At 36.1% G+C, this 21,232-nt stretch overlaps 1 protein-coding gene and 1 long non-coding RNA gene across 2 annotated transcripts; one reads left to right on the top strand and one right to left on the bottom strand.

Annotated features, from left to right (window-relative positions):
- Positions 1–2,379: 2,379 nt before the first annotated feature.
- LOC143711154 (von Willebrand factor A domain-containing protein 7) lies at positions 2,380–11,522 on the bottom strand. The gene is made up of 7 exons (XM_077202501.1): positions 11,310–11,522; positions 7,651–7,929; positions 7,370–7,463; positions 6,510–6,626; positions 2,824–2,862; positions 2,685–2,747; positions 2,380–2,465 (listed from the first exon to the last, which is right to left on the bottom strand). The coding sequence occupies exons 1-7, from the start codon at positions 11,466–11,468 to the stop codon at positions 2,416–2,418; spliced, it is 801 nt and encodes a 266-aa protein (XP_077058616.1). The 5' UTR covers positions 11,469–11,522; the 3' UTR covers positions 2,380–2,415.
- A 5,168-nt stretch (positions 11,523–16,690) lies between these two features.
- LOC143711177 (uncharacterized) lies at positions 16,691–18,151 on the top strand. The gene is made up of 3 exons (XR_013194759.1): positions 16,691–17,142; positions 17,466–17,615; positions 18,043–18,151. It is a non-coding gene; the product is annotated as an uncharacterized LOC143711177 (long non-coding RNA).
- Positions 18,152–21,232: the final 3,081 nt, after the last annotated feature.

The following is a 21,232-nucleotide window of genomic DNA, read 5'->3' as shown; positions in this document are numbered from 1 at the left end:
GATTAGATGTGCATAACAATATCGTGCGATTAATCGTGCAGCCCTACCCTAAAGGTACAATTATGTACTTTATTTTCTGAGAGTGTAGATACACAACCTTGTTTGTTTCTCGCGCAAATAAATCTACAAAACGTCTTTGGATTCATGATCATTAAGCAAACACGTCTGGCAAATTAGTTTCCCCTACTCAGCCTCTTGGCTGACAAATTGTTTTGGCTTTCAGATTGTCGCCCACATAGTCTTACAAAACATTGACCTTGATCTCTCCAAAGCTGTGCATTTAGTTGCATCTTTTGGGACTTTGTTGCAGAATTGAGAGGCCAGTTTGATAGTTTTGAAACCGCTGCGAAAGGAATGTCACCTACTATTTCACAGGCCTACAAAAGTGACTCCCAAAGGAAGCGAACACGTAAAAAACATGCAGATGAACCAGACAAACCTCATCAGGACTTGCAAATGTCTGGTGGACAGAAGTTTATTGCAGATGTGTTTTATGTGATAAATGACCGTCTTATAGCCGAGCTAGACAGAAGAAGTGAATCATACAAAGAGATCACTAACTTTTTCACTTTCCTGAATAATATTCACTCTCTCTGATCAAGAACTTTGTTCTTCTTGTGTTAAATTACAACAGAAGTACAATACAGACTTAAAAGAAGATTTTGCTGATGAGTTTGTACATTTTAAAGCATTTTGCAAAAAAGAAAAGACAGTTCCAGCCAGAATTGCTGCAAGAAATAAGAGCAAGGGACCTTCAAAATGTTTTCCAAATGTGGACATAGCCTTGAGAAAATATCTCACCTTACCAGTCATGAATGCGTCAGGAGAGCGCTCCTTCTCAAAATTATCTTTCATTAAATCTCGATTGCGGTCAGCAATGGCAAAAGAAAGACTGAGCCATCTAACACGGATGTCCCTGGAATGCAACATTGTTAGAACCATTGATTTTAATGATATCATAAAGGATTTCTGCTCTTCTAAAGCTATAAGACTATTTAACTGTAAGACCCTATGTAAAAGGAAAGTTCACTCAAAAATAAAAATACTGTCATAATTTACTCTGCCTCATGTTGTTCAAACTGAAAGAATTTCTTTCTTATGCTGATCACAAAAGATGATATTTTATATAGTGTTAGTAACCAGACAGTTTACGGTAGTCATTGACTTAATATATATTTTTCCTACTATGGAAGTCAATGGATGCCGTCAACTTTCTGGTTACTAACATTGTTTAAAATATCTTCTTTTGTGTTCAGCAAAATAAATAAACTCATACAGGTTTTGAACAACATGAGGGTGATGTTGTTGAACTATCCCTTTAAATTATTCATGGTTAAGTACTTATTGAGGAAGTATGACTGAAGTATGAGTAATGTTTTCGCTGATTTTGGCAACCTGTTTTTGTGTATGTTTTTGAGCTCATATCTGGAGTAAATGTACTTATGGAAGGGGAGGGGGTAAAAATGTTTTATCAATAAAATGTTCCCAAAATGAACCAAGAAATTATGTGGAGTAATTTTTTTCATGATATTCAATATCAAAATGTTCCTGTCGTAGATGTTTATATTATAAAATGTTTATTTATAACAGGGATTCTGTTCATACACCGTTTATTTCATAGCACTATGATTGCAGTGAATCTTATTTTGTATAAACAAATAACAATGCTTTTTTCCCCCTTAGTTGATCAGAACAAAAGTGGATGTTACTTATTTGTTGACGTTATTTTCCCTTGAAAATTCTAATATTGGTCATACTTCCAAAAAGTATAATGTGTGCTTCTGAATGCGCGTATCCACACCGGCGCGGTGATTAACAGCTGCACACTCACCTCAAAACATTGGATTCATCCGCACTGTTTCATGCCAATGTAGTCATGCCAAAGTCCTCTTAATCCGAGCCTGTCTACAGTGTGTTTTTGCTGGAGTAAAACGGACCCGAAACAGAAACTGTGCTCCTAAAATGGAAAACAGTTATAGAGTAAAGAATATTTACTACAGTTATGACAACAAATTAAGCTAATAATATCAGTGTTTGGATTAGGGTAACAATAAAAAAAGACATTTTTTAAAGTCTTACTTTGTGTAGCTTTGAACAGACCTTGTACTCTTTAATATTTGCATAGAGTGTCACTATCAATCATCTTTGCATTCAAGGAAGAGAGAGCCTCCAACACAATATCATTTGACCATGGTATTCCAAAATACATTTGACATTTATTTTGTTCTGATTTAAACATAAAAATTATGATTCCACTGATCACATGAGGAAAAAGATGGACGACAGGAAACCAGAGATTTGTAAATGTTATTTAATGCATGTGTTAAATGTGCTGTTTCGCACACTGGCATTAAACCTCTACATATTCATCCTCACTTGCATCTGGATATCTCAGTTTGAAGTCAAAAAAAGAAATTAGAGGTTTCCATTTATTCTTTGGCTTTTCTGAATGAAGCCCCATAAGTCTGAGAAAGAAGAAACAAAGACAGTCAGTAACAACTAACAAGTCTGTAAAGATGGTCAATTAATGAAATGTAACTAACTTTGTAAAGGTAGATCGGAAGATAAATCGACTAAAAAAATATTATCAATAATTGGCTGTTTCTAAGGAGAACTGCTCAGAATGCATGAATTGTCATCATTATAAAATGGTTTCAACTCCTTAAAGTTGATTAATCCTCTACCTGAAGAAGTTGAGAGCTGGGTGGTTTTCCAAGCTCCTCCAGATTTTCTCCAGCAGTTGCACACTGGCATTAATGGAAACATTTGCAGCTTTATTATGGAGTGAACCATGACAGGAATCACTGTAATCCTTATTTATACCATCTGGATAATCAGCAAAACCTCCATGGCTGCACTTTCCTGTCAAAATTAAAGTCAGGTATGGTGGTTTTATTTCTACACACAATAGTGAGGCGCACCTAATGAAGCTTCTTAAGTGAGCAGGGCTGGAATCTTATAAAAACAACCCAGTTGGGTAATTTTAGTGTGACCCAGCACTAGGCTAGGCCTGAGAAATTACTGCCTGGTTAAACTTAAACCTAAAATGGGTTAGAAACTACATCAACAACAACACATGCAACAGTAATAATCAAAAGCTGATAATTTACTGATAAGCAAGAACACACAGAAATGGACTAAAATATAAACGTGTAGGCCATGTGGATGAGAAAAAGTGCAGACAAAAATGGCAAATCAACAATTAAACTGCTTATATGGTTAAATGAAATAGCTTTTTAAAAGCCTCACTTAACCTTATTGAATAATGAATAACTTAAACCAAATTTGACTAGTTTTTTTTCTTCTGCCAATGGAAATATTCCCACTCAGCTTTGAGTGCTGCCCAGAAACAAACAGAATGAAAGCATGTAATGATTGAACACTAAAAGTCATGTATAAACTGTATTTTACCGAATCAACTGGATTTTACCCTATCGGTTTAAAGCATTTTAGCCTGGAACATACCAAGCCGACGCCAATGCCAATGAACAAGCGCTGATGAAAGCCGACTATGTTGCCGCGTGCGTCGGGGGAAAAAAGCTGCACTTGAACCCATGTGAAGTAGTTTCAGCACACAGAGAACTATGGAACTTGCGTGACATGGGAATAGTCTAAAAACGCTTAACATGGCTTAATGTTCTAAAATAGCAACCAGTGAAAGCCATTTTGTCTATTACATTTCTAATCATAAACCATATACTGCTGAGATTATGACGAGCGCTATAGAAACCCGTTGTTAAAAAAAGGGTAAATGTTCCTTAATGTATTAAGTGTCACGAATGGACTGAGGTTGAAGATGATGCAAGGCAAAGCAGATCTAAAATACAGCATAGTTTTTATTATACAAAGCAAAAGAGTATAAACTGACAACAAAAGTATTCTAAACAAGAGAAGGGCAACATAACGGTGTGCACAGGCACAACAACACCAGACCACGAGGGACTGAACCTGAGGGCAATTTACAAGAACAGATGAGAAATAGGTGAGAATAATCAATGAAACAATGAGTAAATATTTCAATGGATGAAAAGAAGAAGGTAAACACAGGAAATGATGAACGAACAAAGTCCTTGAAAATAAAACTGAAAACACAACAGATTGTGACATCAAGACAGTGATATTCAGTATACACCTTATTCATATTAATTAGGGCTGCACGATTAATCGCACGATATTGTTATGCGCATCTAATCAGTAAAGCCTGTTCCTTGATTAGTAGTAAATCGCCTTCACCTGCTTTCAGATGGAGCGGCATCTGACAAGCTGAGCCAAATCGCGTTCATATCTACCCCTTTTCCATCAACAAGAACCGGGTGCTGGTTCAGAGCCAGAGCCAAAGCTGGTTCAGAGTGGGTTCGACTGACGAGCTTAATAAGAAGCGATTTGCCTTTCCACCGGCTAGAGAGTCACAACAGAGCCAGATCTTACGTCACTGTATACGTCTCATGTTGCCCAGCAACGCTAGTGCGGTAGCGCCAAACAGTACGCCAGGCTTGTTTGAGATGCATCGGCACTCGCAGATCGATCTCCGCATGACATCAAAGCACTGCGATAGCGAACAAAAAGCACAAGGAGTCGTATGTTCTCCAAACACTCCCGCAGCTCCGATCGGTCCGCGCCGCTCCGATGCATCTCGAACAAGCCATCAACAATAACGGACGTTGCAATACTATGGATGCTCATGGGTTTACAAAATACATCGGAGTCCAACGCGTTTGTGCAGCTCGCCGTAACTTACATAGACGGATATTTATAATCGAGCTGCTATTAGCTCGACTAGCTGCTAAAAATGGCGGTCACAAGTTTCTATTCGTCTTGTTGGTCACGGTAACCCCGCCCCCAGCCCCTGACGCAAGTGGTTCTTACTTGGCTCTGTTCTAGACCAGCAATGATTTGGTGCTACTTAAGAACCACTTTTCCTGGTTCGGAGCTGGTGCTTTGCGTGTGGAAAACCAAAGAACCGAATTGAAACTAGGCTCTGGCTCCGAACCAGCACCAGCTCTGCCTTGGTGGAAAAGGGGTATATCGCCATATCACCAACGATATTTAATGCTAACTACGGCTCTTTGTACACAGCAAAAACTCAGTGTTAAATTAACACACATGGGAGTGTATATGAGTCCACACTCAAGAGTGTTAAAGTTAATGAGATATTTAAGTGATTAATTGAGTGATGATTGAGCATTATTGAAGACACCTAAAGCAGAATCACTGAAGGAGAAAACCGGAATTTCAGGTCACCATTATGGAGATGAGTGTTTGCTTTAGTTGGGGTCTTGACCCTTATATAATTAACTGAAGATTTTGTTTGGCTGTTGTATCCGAGTTATACCTGACAGATGAACAAAGAAAACAAATGATCTAATGATGTTGGTTATATTATTACATTTATCATTTGAACTAAATGTTTGAGGTTTATGCTGTTGGTTACAGCATAACTGAGATTCCGCATAAATATCCAGAATTTGAGATATAGTATAAATGAGTTCTTAAAAGTTGTAAAAAAAAAAAATCTGTCTTTTCGGCACACATAGATATCAAGATTCAGTCTATGCATCTCAACAATGGTGACGAGCAGAATATTCAATTAGGAAAAGTAAATTACATAGACAATTCAGATCATAATTTATTCATACCGCAATGCATGATGGGAGCCATTAATGAGTTGTGATTGGTGGCAACTAGGATTATTACTGTCACCACGGTTGAGATTCACAGGCTGATTATTGATGTCTGTGTTTCTATATAAATTCATTTGAAAGTAATTGATCAGGACATTTTGTATTAAATGTTTTGGATTATAAGAAAAATACAATTATCATATGCTGTAGAACCACTAAATTGTTGCTATCAAGTTAATCCAGATCATCTGAATGAGTTTCAATTTTCAGATCACAGCATGATTATGTCAAAACATAACCAACACTATCAGATCATACTTGTCTTTGTTCATTTGACTGTAATAAATCAATAACAGCCAATGAACAAAATTTAAACTTAAAGTATAAGGATCAAGAGCCGACATAATGCAAACACTGATCGCCATAACGGTGGCTTACAATTTGAGATTTTCTCCTTCAGTGATTCTGCTTGTTATCATCAGGTGTCTTCAATAATGCTCAATGATCACTAAATTAATCACTTAATTATCTCATTAACTTTAACACTCTTGAGTGTTAATTTAACACTCATATCTGCATCATATCGTCCATCTGAAAGCAGGTGAAGGTGATTTACTACTAATCAAGGAACCGGCTTTACTGATTAGATGCGCATAACAATATCGTGCGATTAATCGTGCAGCCCTAATATTAATTAATAATACTTTACTAGTTACTGTGTATAAACTAGCAGATGGGCCCAGCATATGAACACACATTAAAAGTATATTGAGGTATATACTTTAAGAAAACTCTTAATGTGAAACTTTGCACTCTATGAACTACAGTGTCAATATACAGTCAATGTGACTTGATTCTACACCTGTAATCTGTGATTAAAAGTCATACCTTTTGGTCTGGATTTTCGGGTGTATCCTGATGTCAGAAACTTTCCCTTAATAATGCTTTCCTTAATATTTGCAGAAAGTCCATTGGAAAAGTCATCGCATGTCTCCATGTCCTCATCTGGAAGAAAAATGAAAATGTTTTATTGCTTTACATGTTTAGAACCAGCGTGCCGCACAAGCCCTGAAAAGTGAAGCCAAAGCGTCTCGATCGCCCCCCGGTTATCGGTATAGCTCATAAACCCCGCCTCCCCGTGTTATTCAATGGGACGTGAGACCAACTAAACAATTAAATTACACTACACATATATTTTTCCCAAAGATAGTTTCTGTCATTTACTGTAGTTTTCATCACGATGATGTAATTTCAAGTGTTTGTTTTTAAAATAAGTTTGTTTTTAGTTAGTTATTTGATGCTATAAAAACAGCGCTGTGGCGTACATGATTGACAGCTGTGATTGACAGGTTCTCTGAGCAAAGTAGTCACTGAAGCAGCAACAGACTTTTTTTCGGGATCTTTGGAGGACTGAGGAGATTGGATCTTTAAATGTAATATCTAGATTTCTAGAATTAATTATTTCACACCGACATGTTTGTTCTGCAGCAGAGGCGCGTGCTTACGCTTGATTCAGCGGGAGTGAGGGCGGGACCAGAGTGGGACGTTGATTTCGCGGCTTTACTTCCTGCTCACTACTGCGCATGTCTGGTCTCGAAATCGCAACTCTGCAGACTCAAGTCCCAAGATGTCAGCGCCATATCGGGACAATGGCGACTTCACTTCTCGCCAATGGAAGAGAATGAAGGGGCGTCGTCCAGCTTTTTTTTTACAGTCTATGGTTTAGAAGAACACACACACACACTTACTTGCAGCATTGGGTATGTTTTCTTCTGGATTGATCAGGGCAGTGCAGGGTTCGGTGTTTCCCATCTCAATCCAGTCACTGTGACTGTAGAAATCCTTTCATTTATCAAACGACACATGTGTGAGTAAATAGATGTTCAAACTTATGATCGATTTAGTATAAATCAATCTTCATATCGGCAGTTTAACTGAAATCTGTTGCTCATATTGATCTCAAAAATGAATACTTCTATATCACATTTGCATGATTCTCATTCAGATCAATGATGCAGCTTTTGCTCACCTGTAAAGTGTGGAAGACTTTCCCAAGCTCCTCTCTTGCTTCATCAAATTTCTCTTTTTCTATGCATTTTGTGATAGCCTTCATTCGAGTGGTTATTGATTTTCTTCCCTTCTGAAATAGTTCATTGTCAAAATGTTCTTCCGGATGATTACCAGGAATATTTGCTATATCTCTCATCACATTGTAATATGAGATCGTTCTTATGCTGGTTTCAAAGTTACTTGTAAAGTATTTTCGATTGCAGGCCTCTGCCAGTGTCCTAGAGTCCAGTGGTCGTGGCTGTGTTCAAGAAAGTAAAACAAACACGAACACACATTCTTACTATATGTTCATATTGTTCATTGCCTACTCCAAGCTTATGAATAAATTTCATATTTAAAATCACCAATGCAATCTGACAACTTGACAATCTGAAATCGCTCATAAATTTAGTTTGTAAACATTCAAATCATGACAAAAACAACAAACCATTGCATTTTTCAGACTGGACCAATCTAAAGCGCAAGCGTGTGTCTCAGAACACTGACGTTACGTCTAAAATCGAATACTTCCCTACTATATAGTATGTGAAAAACAGTCCGCCAACAGAGTAATAAGTAGGGCTGGGTGATATATCGCACGATATAGTTATGCGCATCTCATCAGTAAAGCCGGTTCCTTGATTAGTAGTAAATCACCTTCACCTGCTTTCAGATGGAGCGGCATTTACTACAAAGAGCCGTAGTTAACTGACAAGCTGAGCCATATCACATCAATATCGAGGACATATCGCCAGCGATAATTAATGCGATATGGCTCAGCTTGTCAGTTAACTACGGCTCTTTGTACACAGCAAAAACTCCAGTGTAAAATTAACACTCCTGCGAGTGTATATGAGTACACATTCAAGAGTGTTGAAGTTAATGAGATAATTAAGTGATTAATTTAGTGATGATTGAGCATTATTGAAGAGACCTGAAGAATCACTGAAGGAGAAAAACTCAAATTGTAAGCCACCGTTATGGCGATCATTGTTTACTTTAGTTGGGCTCTTGACCCTTCTATTGTTAACTTTAGACATCAGGCTGATGTATCTGAGTTATAACTGCCAGATGAACAAAGAAAAAAAGTGATCTGATGATATTGGTTTCATTATGACAGTCATCATTTGAACTTTATGATTTTGATTTATGTTGTTTGTTACAGCATAACTGTGATTCTGAATAAATATCCAGAATTTTAGCTATAATGAAAAGGATTTCTTAAAAGTTGTTTCTATAAAAAAAAAAAAAAATCTTATAGGCACTCACAGACTTAAAGATTCAGTCTATGCATCTCAAGAATGGTGACGAGCAGAATATTCAATTAGGAAAAGTAAATTACATAGAAAATTCAGATCATAATTTATTCATATCGCAATGCATGATGGGAGCCATTAATGAGTTGTGATTGGTGGCAGCCACTGCAACATGCATTATTATTGTCACCATTGTTGAGATTCACAGGTTGATTATTGATGTGTGTGTTTCTAAATAAATGCATTTGAAAGTATTTTGATCAGAACAATGTTTATTGAATATTTTGGAATAGAAGAAACATACCTATACTCACATATACTCTAAAATCACAAAGTTGTTGCCAATAAATTACTCCAAACTATCTCAATAAGATTCATTTTCAGATCACAGCATGATTATGCCAGGACATACCCAACACTATCAGATCACACTTTTTTTTTGTTCATTTGACTGTTATAATTAAATAACAGCAGACAAACAAATTTAAAGTGATATTTTAAAGGTTAAGAGCCCAATTAAAGCAAACACTTATCGCCATAACGGTTGCTTACAATTTGTGATTTTCGCCTTCAATGATTCTGCTTGTTAACATCAGGTGTCTTCAATAATGCTCAAACATCACTAAATGAATCACTTAATTATCTCATTAACTTTAACACTCTTGAGTGTTAATTTAACACTGGAGTTTGTGCTGTAGAGTAAATGCCGCTCCATCTGAAAGCAGGTGAAGGTGATTTACTACTAATCAAGGAACCGGCTTTACTGAGGAGATGCGCATAACAATATCGTGCGATGTATCGCCCAGCCCTAGTTGGACCTAGGGCTGGGCGATATATCGCACGATATTGTTTATTATTAATTTATTATTATTATTTATTATACCGCAATGCATGATGGGAGCCATTAATGAGTTGTGATTGGTGGCAACAAGGATTATTATTGTCACCACGGTTGAGATTCACAGGCTGATTATTGATGTCTGTGTTTCTAATTAAATGCATCTGAAAGTGACTTGATCAGGACAATTTTTATTAAATGTTTTGGATTATAAGAAAAATACAATTATCATATGCTGTAGAACCACTTAACCGTTGCTATCAAGTTAAACCAGATCATCTCAATGAGTTTCATTTTACAGATCACAGCATGATTATGTCAAAACATAACCAACACTATCAGATCACACTTGACTTTGTTCATTTGACTGTAATAAATCTATAACAGCCAACAAACAAAATTCAAACTTAAAGTATAAGGATCAGGAGCCCACCTAAAGCAAACACTGATCGCCATAACGGTGGCTTACAATTTTAGATTTTCTCCTTCAGTGATTCTGCTTGTTAACATCAGGTGTCTTCAATAATGCTCAATGATCACTAAATTAATCACTTAATTATCTCATTAACTTTAACACTCTTGAGTGTTAATTTAACACTCATATCTGCATCATATCGTCCATCTGAAAGCAGGTGAAGGTGATTTACTACTAATCAAGGAACCGGCTTTACTGATTAGATGCGCATAACAATATCGTGCGATTAATCGTGCAGCCCTAGTAATAAGTCAAAATACGCAGTATTTGAAAAACAGTAGGTGAATCTGAAGTGTGCACTCGATGGACACTTTACTACCCCATGAGGCCACAGGAGAGGATTTATTAATGGAGGTGAAAGGACGCAACTGTCTCTGGTAGGTCACATTATAACGTCACGTAATAATGATAACATGGCGGATGCAGGGAGTCCGGATTACATTCATACTTCACGCATTCATGCTATATAGAACATACTTTTTTAACAGCCACTAAGTAAGTTCAAATACAAACGTAGTACCTACTCAGACAGTACGAGATTTCGGACGCAGCTTGACTGTTTAGCAACCGGAGCTTCTAACGGCAGCTGCAGTGATGCGATGACATTATCAATCAGTGATTGGCAGTGATTGGCTCTTCTTACTTAGAAGGCGGGACTTACTCCACCATATTGCACGTTGTACTTGCTCCCATTCATGAGTGCACCATCTTTGTATATCTATAGTCTTATGTTAAATCTATAGTGGAAAAATTCTCTTTTTTTACTGATGATGATGATGATGATGATGATGATGATGATGAAGACAAGAATAAGAATGATTCAAACCAAACATGTTGTGTTTCTGTGAAATCTTGTCTTAAATAGGGTAATAAACTGTCTTAAACAGTAAAGGTAACCAGGAGTATATTACATAAATAGAATTATAATATTAATGTTATTTAAAGTAAAACTGACCTCTTCTGCTATCAAACAGTTTGAACATAATTCAACGTTCTATTTTAACTGTGAAAACAAAATGGCTCTGCTAGAGCGCAACAGATTACTGTACATTATATAAATATGTCTGTACCGTTTTGAAGCCTGTGTCAACACTCTCGCAGACCTTTTCAGTTGCACGTAGGATGGCCATTCTTGTGATGTCCTGATGACTTTTAGACTCCGGCATTTGTAGAATATGAAAGGTCTGAGCACCAATCAGAAGACTCAACAGAAGAAATGTGCTCCTCATTCTCAGATGATTACAAATATGAAAAACAATTCACAAGATCACAGATCTTCTGAAAAACAACCTGCAGGGCAGGGTTTTACAAACAACAAAAAATGTAATCCATTAATTTATATTTTACACTGATGGTGCTTCTTACACATTGTAAAAAGTTGTAGATAAAGCAAATATTTGAAAACATTTTACAAGAAAATACAATTTTAATCTTTCTACTTTAAAAAATTGTGTTTAATTCAATGTTATTTGCAGTTTCATTGCAATTATTTGTGAAAACTACAGCAATTTCTGACTTTCAGTGCAGGAAAATGTGAAAATGCAAAGAATATTTCAAGTGTATTTATATTTACCTCAACACAGCAAAAACCCCAGTATTAAATGAACACTGCTTTGTGTTTATATGGGAGCCAGCAGAGTGTTTTTTAGAGTGTTAAAGTAACACGGAAGCAGTGTTAGAGTTAATGAGATAATTAAGTGATTCATTGAGTGATGATTGTTTAACTATTGAAGACACCTGATAAGAACAAGCAGATTCACTGAAGAAAAGAGAAGAAGTTAAATATGCTAAATTGCAGAGTAATAGAAGAATTCTAATATCAGCAGTAAATAAGAAGCAGCAAGAGATGATTATGAAAATGAATAGCCTTGGGGGTGGAAAGATTAAAGTGCACATACCAGGAATGGCAGCAAAAGTAAGAGGAGGGATTTCACATGTACCACTGGAAATGTCCATAGAGGATGTGAAGAATGAGATAAAAGGTAGAAAAGTACTAGAAGCTAAACGACTCCAAACGAAGAACAGTGGTGTCTTGTCTGTGCTACTTGTTTTTGAAAACATTATGCCTTCTGAAGTCCAAATGGGATGGATTAACTACAAAGTTATTGGGAATAAGTTAGGGAAAGTGTAAAAAGGATGCTAAGTTAAAATGCTGCAATTGTGGAGGTGAGCATTGTGCTGGATGTGTAGTTCAGAAACAAGCTAAAGAAGTACAGAAACATAAGGTCGTGAATAAGGTGACATATGCAGAGGCATTAAAGGGTATTGGCAGTTATGAAATCAATCAAAATAGAATAATAGAAAGAGAGAATCTGGAAAATCTGATTGACAATGCAGTTCAGTATCCCAGAGTTCAGACATAAGGACATCTCAGCCAAAAAGGCCAGCAACCCCAAAGCAGCATTGCAATATCACGTGTAACGTTGAGGAGAACATATTGATTGTAGAAAAGAAGAGCTTTAAAGCTTTTATATGTAAAGTTGTTAATGTTGCGACACGACAAGAAAGAAAAAGCGACACGATTAAGGCAATGGTAATCTGCAGAGGACTTTCTAGACATCAAAAATATAAAAGCTGAAGATAGTATGTTGAGTGCTAACAATGATGGGGGGTCTCAGAGGGTTATTTAATATTATGTCAAATTGGCAAGAATTTAAAAGGTTGGTTGCAGATTCTGAGGTAAAAAGTGATAGTGTTTATGTTCAAGAGACCTGGCTTCGGCCTCACCTTGATTTTAATGTATTTGGGTATGAGTCTGTCAGGTTTGATAGAAGTGGAAACCAAGGAGGAGGCTGTGCAACATTTGTATGGGATGGGATATCATTCAGAAGAATAATGACTTCAAAAGAACTAGAATGTGTGATTATTGAAGTATACATATCAGATGGGAACTTGGTCATAATCAACTTTTATAACCCTTGTAAATCATTAAGCCTAGAAATCTTAGACAAAATAATTGTGAGACAAAGAAACAGGAAAGAAATTTGATGTGGAGACTTCAATGCATATAATACTCTTTGGGGAAGTAAGCGCACTGATAATCATGGAGAAGTAGCAGATGAATTGATGGATATTAGGAAGCGAGTTTGTCTAAATAATGGAAATGGTACAAGAATTGATGTACACTCCAACACAATGTCTTGTATTGACCTCACTATAGTTTCTAATAAACTGCCAAATTCTTGTGAGTGGAAAATTATAGACAGCACAAGTTTTTCTTGACCACTTTACAATAATATGCTCTATAAATGTTAAAATAGATTTCCAAGAAAGGCCTAGGCATAAGAAGTGGGACTTTGAAAAAGCTGACTGGAAAAAAAATTAAGAAATATGTTGTGAATCAGCAGAGTCAATTACGATGGAGGGAGATATTGAGGAATGTGCATTTGAAGTTTCAAAGTTAATATTAAATGCAGCATTGAATAGCGTACCACTCAAGACAATTAAAGGAAAAAAGAAAATGGTCCCATGGTGGAACGATAAATGTACAGAAGCTATAAAATAATGAAATAGTGCTCTGAGAATATTAAGGAATAACTTTAACCAAGAAAATCTAATTAAATGTCAGAGGGAAAAGGCTCAAGCTCAAAGAGTAGTTAAGGATAGTAAACAAAATGCATGGAGGAATTATTGTTGTACTATAGGAAGGGAAGTTCAAATAGGAGAGATATGGACATTGCTGAAGAAAATGAGTGGGAATAAAGTATACGTTAAAATACCAGTATTAGAGAATGAGGGAATAATGGCAATAACAGATAAGGAAAAGGCAAATATGTTAGGAAAGAAGTTTTCCAGTGTGCATAGTGGTGATCATTTAGATGATCTTCACAGACAAAAAAAAGAAAAGATTCTAAAAGAAAATAGGGATGTGTTTAATAAAAAAGGTTATATAAAAAGTAGGGCTGCACGATTAATCGCACGATATTGTTATGCGCATCTAATCAGTAAAGCCGGTTCCTTGATTAGTAGTAAATCACCTTCACCTGCTTTCAGATGGACGATATGATGCAGATATGAGTGTTAAATTAACACTCACGAGTGTTAAAGTTAATGAGATAATTAAGTGATTAATTTAGTGATCATTGAGCATTATTGAAGACACCTGATGATAACAAGCAGATTCACTGAAGGAGAAAATCTAAAATTTTAAGCCACCGTTATGGCGATCAGTGTTTGCTTTAGTTGGGCTCTTGATCCTTACACTTTACGTTTCAATTTTGTATGTCTGCTGTTATAGATTTATTACAGTCAAGTGAACAAAGACAAGTGTGATCTGATAGTGTTGGTTATGTTTTGACATAATCATGCTGTGATCTGAAAAATGAAACTCAGTCAGATGATCTGGTTCAACTTGATAGCAACAATTTAGTGGTTCTACAGCATATGATAATTGTATTTTTCTTATAATCCAAAACATTTATTAAAAATTGTTCTGATCAAATCACTTTCAAATGCATTTATTTAGAAACACAGATATCAATAATCAGCCTGTGAATCTCAACCGTGGTGACAATAATAATCCTTGTTGCCACCAATCACAACTCATTAATGGCTCCCATCATGCATTGCGGTATGAATAAATTATGATCTGAATTGTCTATGTAATTTACTTCTCCTAATTGAATATACTGCTCGTCACCATTGTTGAGATGCATTGACTGAATATTGATATCTGTGTGTGCCTGAAAGTAAGATTTTTTTTTACAACTTTTAAGAAATCCTTTCTATTATATATCAAATTCTAGATATTTATGCAGAACCTTCATTATGCTGTAACCATCAGCATAAATCACAAACATTTAGTTCAAATGATGAACATCATAATATAACCATCACCATTAGTTCATTTTAGTCTTTGTTCATCTGGCAGGTATAACTCAGATACAACAGCCAAACAAAATCTAAAGTTAATGATGTAAGGGTCAAGAGACCAACTAAAGCAAACACTGATCACCATAACGGTGACCTGAAATTCCGGTTTTCTCCCTCAGTGATTCTGCTTTAGGTGTCTTCAATAATGCTCAATCATCACTCAATTAATCACTTAAATATCTCATTAACTTTAACACTCTTGAGTGTGGACTCAGATACACTCCCAGGTGTGTTAATTTAACACTGAGTTTTTGCTGTGTACAAAGAGCCGTAGTTAAACTGACAAGCTGAGCCATATCGCATTAAATATCGTTGGCGATATGGCCTCGATTTGAACGCGATTTGGCTCAGCTTGTCAGTTAACTAAGGCTCTTTGTAGTAAATGCCGCTCCATCTGAAAGCAGGTGAAGGCGATTTACTACTAATCAATGAACCGGCTTTACTGATTAGATGCGCATAACAATATCGTGCGATTAATCGTGCAGCCCTAATAAAAAGCACCATAGATGCAGAAATTAATATGAATGAACTACACACTAAAAACTCATGGGTTATTTCTTCAACCCATTTTCTGGGTTATTTGTGTTGGGTCAAAATTATGGGTTATTTTTTTAGAGAGTAACCCTTTTCTGGGTTATAGGGCTAATATTTTGACCCAATTCCTGGGTTGTTTGGGTTTCTGGGTTATTTTTCAAAGAGTAACCCATGTTCTGGGTTATAGGGTTGGCTTTCTCTCTCTCTATATATATATATTTTTTGTTGGAGGGGTGTATTTTATGTAGTTATTATATTATCATGTCAACATAGTTCATAATAATGACCAATCACACTTGCGTATTGTGTACATTATGATAAAACAGTATCACCATTTGTAGGAGAAATAAAATGTCACACCCTCTAAACATGGATATATTAACTAAGAAATAGAAGATATAAGTTCATATATTACATCCTTGCCCCTATATTATTTAAATCAGTGTGCCAGAAATTCAGAAGAAGAGCAAGAAGAAACGCCTCTTTCTCTCTCTCTACCCCCGCGCGCGCCCGCGCCCGCGCAGTTCTGGAATTTTCTCACAGTCGTCGACTCGTTTGAAATAACTGTCGCTTCGCGCTCAATCCTTTTGGCCTGTGCCTCTTCGGTGAAACTTCATTGTGTATTCAAGGTAAGCGAGTATTTTCAGTGTTGATGTAACGTAAACTTTTATGTGTCAATGTCCCCGTTGTTAGTTTAGCACCATTTGCTGACAAAATTACCATGACTTAGTTGCTACGGTGAGATAACAAGTTAACCGTGGCAAGTCTGTGGTAACATCTAACGTTAACTAACGTTAGTTTTAAGTCCGTGTAAAGTTTGTCAAACTAAAGAAGAAGGTGTTATTAACCACACAGCCAGATTTGAATGATTAAAAATAACGATAAGTTCATGAAATTAGGTGTCAAAATGGTTGAAATGCTTTGTACACATTGTTGAGAAATACATTTAACTGTTATGACCTATTTAATGTGTTTAGAAGAAAATGACTGAATTCACTTTACACGGTCTTTAAGTTCTATTTTTCATAACCTTGTGGCGCCATTTGGCGTCTGTCCTCGACCAGCGCCCAGCAACGGCTCAGGACCTTGTTCAAAACCCTGCCGCGCAACAGAGCGCCATTTTCATAGTTTTATATTAAATTTACATTTATTTGTTACGGATGCTTTGAGGTAAAGTGTTCAGAATGAAGACTCAGCTACGATTGTATTTAAATTGTACAGTACAATCATAAAATAGTACATACATTATCGTAATTCCACAATGTCATTAAACATAACAATATTGCTGGCCGTACATTGTACTGTACAATTAAATACAATGGTTGCTGAGTCTGCAGTCTGAACACTTTACCTCAGAGCGTCCGTTAACTGAATGAATTGAGAATATCACCTGAAAATTGTTTGCTAACTTCTATATTGCTATGTTCTTTCCAGGTCAATGGACAGCTTTGTCACTCTTCAGCTAACCGCTGTCTGAGCTGATCGAAAATTTTAGAGGTGAGCATTTTACTGCCTAGAAACTTGTGCCTTATCTTTAAGCTGTTATGCATAAAATGGGCCAGATATTCATCTCTTCATTAATGTCATTACAGTTGTTAATGAAATAAAAGATGGACAGTATAGATTGTCATTCACAAAAAATGGGTAATGCTGCAAAAGAACCACATTAGTTAACTAGCAAATTGGGCCACATTTTAAAACAAAAAAGCCACAGTATTCCATTAAAAGTGATTATGTTAGCTTGATAATCAAAGAGTGACTGGTGAGATTGTCTCGACTTATTAACAATATTCATGTTGTCTTGTTTTCTGTCTTTTCAGATGAAGAAATAGATGCCTACAGATGCCAAAGGGGAACTAGCTCTAACACTGCTACCCACCATGGTGCCACAGGCCCTCTACAGGGTTGGGAAGAAGACTATCCGGCACTCCACTGAAGAGTCCCGGACAGCGTTCATACACCAAATGCCTGTAAGTACAATGGACCAGTTTCTCAGCACCACTCTGAGAGAGAATATTCTTAATTCTAACCATACTTTACAGTTGAAAGAAGGCAATCCAAATGACATGTTTCATGTGAAAGCTAATGGGTGAAACCTGATTTAAAAAAAAAAAAAAATCCAAGGTTCCTCAGTTGTATTTAAGTTTTGGGCAATGCCATCCAAGGTAGCAATCTGACTAGAAAATGAAGTTAAAGATGTTAAGTTTTATTATTCAGTGGTTCTCAACCCACATTTTCTTGTACACATTCATGACCCACACATAAAGAACACACCAATTAAGAACCACAGCTCATTTGGCTTCCTTGTAATATAACACAGACTGCTAGTCTATTATCTTGCTTACAATTCACCTTCTACACAATATTCACTTTCTTTTACCTATCTGTCTGTTTTAGGTTGGAACAAATATGGTGGAATTCCTCCAGCAATCAAAGCCATTCCCCACTGTCCTGGCGCTGGGAGATCCCCAGCAATGTGCCTCTCAGGCATTTGTTATATTAGCTGATCAGGCACTCCCTCAGAGCACACTGCTTGGAGCAGTTGACGTGTGCTTCAAGGCATATTATGTTCTTGATATCAACTACCCCAAGCAGTGTGCTCCCGCATGGGAGTTTCTGCAGCAAGTTGTGTATCATATTGAGGGATCTGAATCAAATCCAGTCAAATTTCTTAATACTGCCTTGCTTAATTGCAGAACTGTTTAATTGTGTTAAGCTGCAGTAAATTACATGACCAATGTTTGTGTTCTGTTTAGTTAATTACCATCATCATCAGCTGTTCTACTTTGTAGTCCTCTTTAGTGTGTGTACATCCTGCCTGTCTGTACTTTTTGGAGGTACTTTTAGTAAAACATTTGAATTGGAACTTTGGACTCCTCCTCTTCTTCTTCTGCCTGCACCACACCGTGACAGATATAATGTAAAACAAAGTTTTATTTTCTGAAATAAAGAGTACTGTCATAGTAACTAGTTTATTTCAACCCAGATATTGGGGTTGTTCTTTTGACCCAGAAGTTGGGTTATAGTTAACTACTATGTTGGGTTTTTTAAACCCAACATTTGGGTCAGGTATTTAACCCAGAATGTGGGTCAAAAAGAAGAACCCAATTTTCTGGGTTGAAATAACCCAGAAATTAGTTGGTCCCTTTTTAACCCAGGATTTGGGTCAAAATTAACCCATTATGGGTTATTTTTGACCCATGAGTTTTTAGTGTGTAATGATAGTATTAAATGGTATTAGAAATACTGCTACAGGAGAAGATCAATTGAGTTATGTCATGTTCCAGGAATGACCTGAAAATTGTCTAGAGTTAATATTGTATTTATTTAATAAGATATGAGAAGGTAAAATGCCTAAAGTTGGAAAAGTGCCCTAATACTGCCTCTTAATAAACCTGGAAAGGATCCTAGTAATGCTGGTAATTATAGACCTAAAATCCCACCTATGCAAGTGCATGGAGAAGATATTAGTCAGAAGATTTAACTACTTCCTTGAACACAGATGTTTATTTGCGCCATACCAAAAGTGGTTTCGGAAAAGGACGCGCTACGATGGATGCTGTTGTGAAAGTAAGCAATGAGATAGAGAAAACATTTCAAATGAAACAAATAATGAATATTGTATTCTTTGATATTGAAAAAGCCTATGACTCCATGTGGAGGGAAGGGTTATTAATTAAATGAAGTAAGATAGGAATTGGGGGTAGGTTTTATAATTGGGTCCATAGACCTTTTATCAGAAAGAAGATTTAGAGTTAAAGTGGGATCAGAAGTATCTGAGGAATTTGAAATTATTAATGGAATTCCACAAGGAGCGTTATAAGTCCAGTTTTATTTAATGTTATGATTAATGATATTTTTCTGAATCTGGACAGAAGATTTAATTGGGTCAGCTCTGTGTGCAGATGATGGGGTCCTCTGGGCAAGAGGACGAGATCATTGGTGTTATAAGTAAAATCAAGGAAGCAATAAGAAAAGTAGAACAATGATCGTATAATTGGGGCTTTAAGCTTTCTTCAAGTAAATCTTGTCACATGTTATTTACCAGGAAGAAAGGGATAGACAAACAGAACTTAAAGTCATATGGTCACAATATGGAAACAGTAGATCATTTTAGATATCTGGGTATGTGGTCAGATCAAAACGGTGGAATATTGAAAAGGTGGAATCAAAACGTAAGAAAGTTAAATTTAATGAGAGCATTAGTTCGGAAAGATTGGGGAGCAGATAAACAATCACTTATGTATATTTATAAATATACACTTATGTTTATTTATATATGTATATATATATAGGTAGTGATGAGGTCAACAATAGACTATGGATGCTTTGTGTATGGAGCTAAAACACTTTTAATGAAAATGGATAGAGTATAAAGCTTTGAGGATTTGTACTGGTGCAATGAGGTCAACCCCAATTAAGGCAATCCAGGTAGAGAAATGCCCTCAGACTTGAGAAGAGATAAACTCATGCTTACGTATTGGTGTCGTCTATGAGGATATGGTAATAAAAATCCTACTAATAGTGTTATTAAAGAATGTTGGGAATATAATGGTATTCAAGGTAATGGCTTTTTGATGGGTAACAAAGGCTAAATCAGAGGAAATAGGATTAGATAATATCTGTTTTAAACATAATGAAATTAAAGGATGAATGGGAAGAGTGTGAGAAAGGACACCTGGCAAGCCAGTACATAAGAAGTGAATATTTTTAATTATTTAGATATCTATACAGATGGGTCCAAATATGAAGAAGATAGGGTAGGCATAGTAAAATACATATCAATATTTAATTTAAGTATTGGGAAATATTATCTGATCAGTTATCAGTTTATACGTCAGAGATGATGGCGATTATTGCAGCATGGGAGGAAGTGAAACCAGACAAAGTGGTTTGTTGTGTTGACTCTACAGCAGCTCTGCCGTTTTAAAAATATGAACTCTAACAGAGAAGATTTAATGTTAGAAATTCATCAATGTTTATATAGATTGTGGAAGATTAGGATATATGTGGGTACCTGCTTATGTAAACAAAAAGGAATGAGAGAGCAGATAAAATAGAAAAAAAATCAACAAGGAGAAGTAATGTTATACATATCCCCCATGGTAAAGGAGAAGCTATGACAATAATCAAAAAATAAATGATGAAGAAATGGCAGGACAGGCGGGACATGGATAAGTGTGGAAGGAAATATTATAGTATACAGAAATCTATCAATACACAGGGTGTGATCAGAAGGAACAGAAGGGAGGAGATAGTTTTAACCAGAAAGATTTGATCACACAGGGTTAAATACAACATTACATGTCATCATTGTTGAGATTAATATGCTGATTCTTGATGTCTGTGGGTGTCTTAAGGAAAAAAATCATACGATCTACTTAAAAAATCTAAATTCAGAGTGTCTGATCTGTTGCTAGAAAATAGTATTGATAACTAAAATCTGTTAATAACAAATAACCACTTTTTGCCAAGAAAAATATTATTGTATTATTTAACCTTACAATTCTGAAAAATATATCACCTGATCTTCTTTGTTTTTGGCTTACTTTGCAAAAAATTATGTGTTTTGATAAACACTGTTATA

This window comes from Siphateles boraxobius, unplaced genomic scaffold, assembly GCF_051911475.1.
Source record: "Siphateles boraxobius isolate OS27281-9 unplaced genomic scaffold, OSU_SipBor_1 49, whole genome shotgun sequence".
Lineage (NCBI taxonomy): Eukaryota > Metazoa > Chordata > Actinopteri > Cypriniformes > Leuciscidae > Siphateles > Siphateles boraxobius.
The sequence above is the reverse complement of the archived record's forward strand: the minus strand, read 5'-3'. Positions and strand labels throughout refer to the sequence as shown.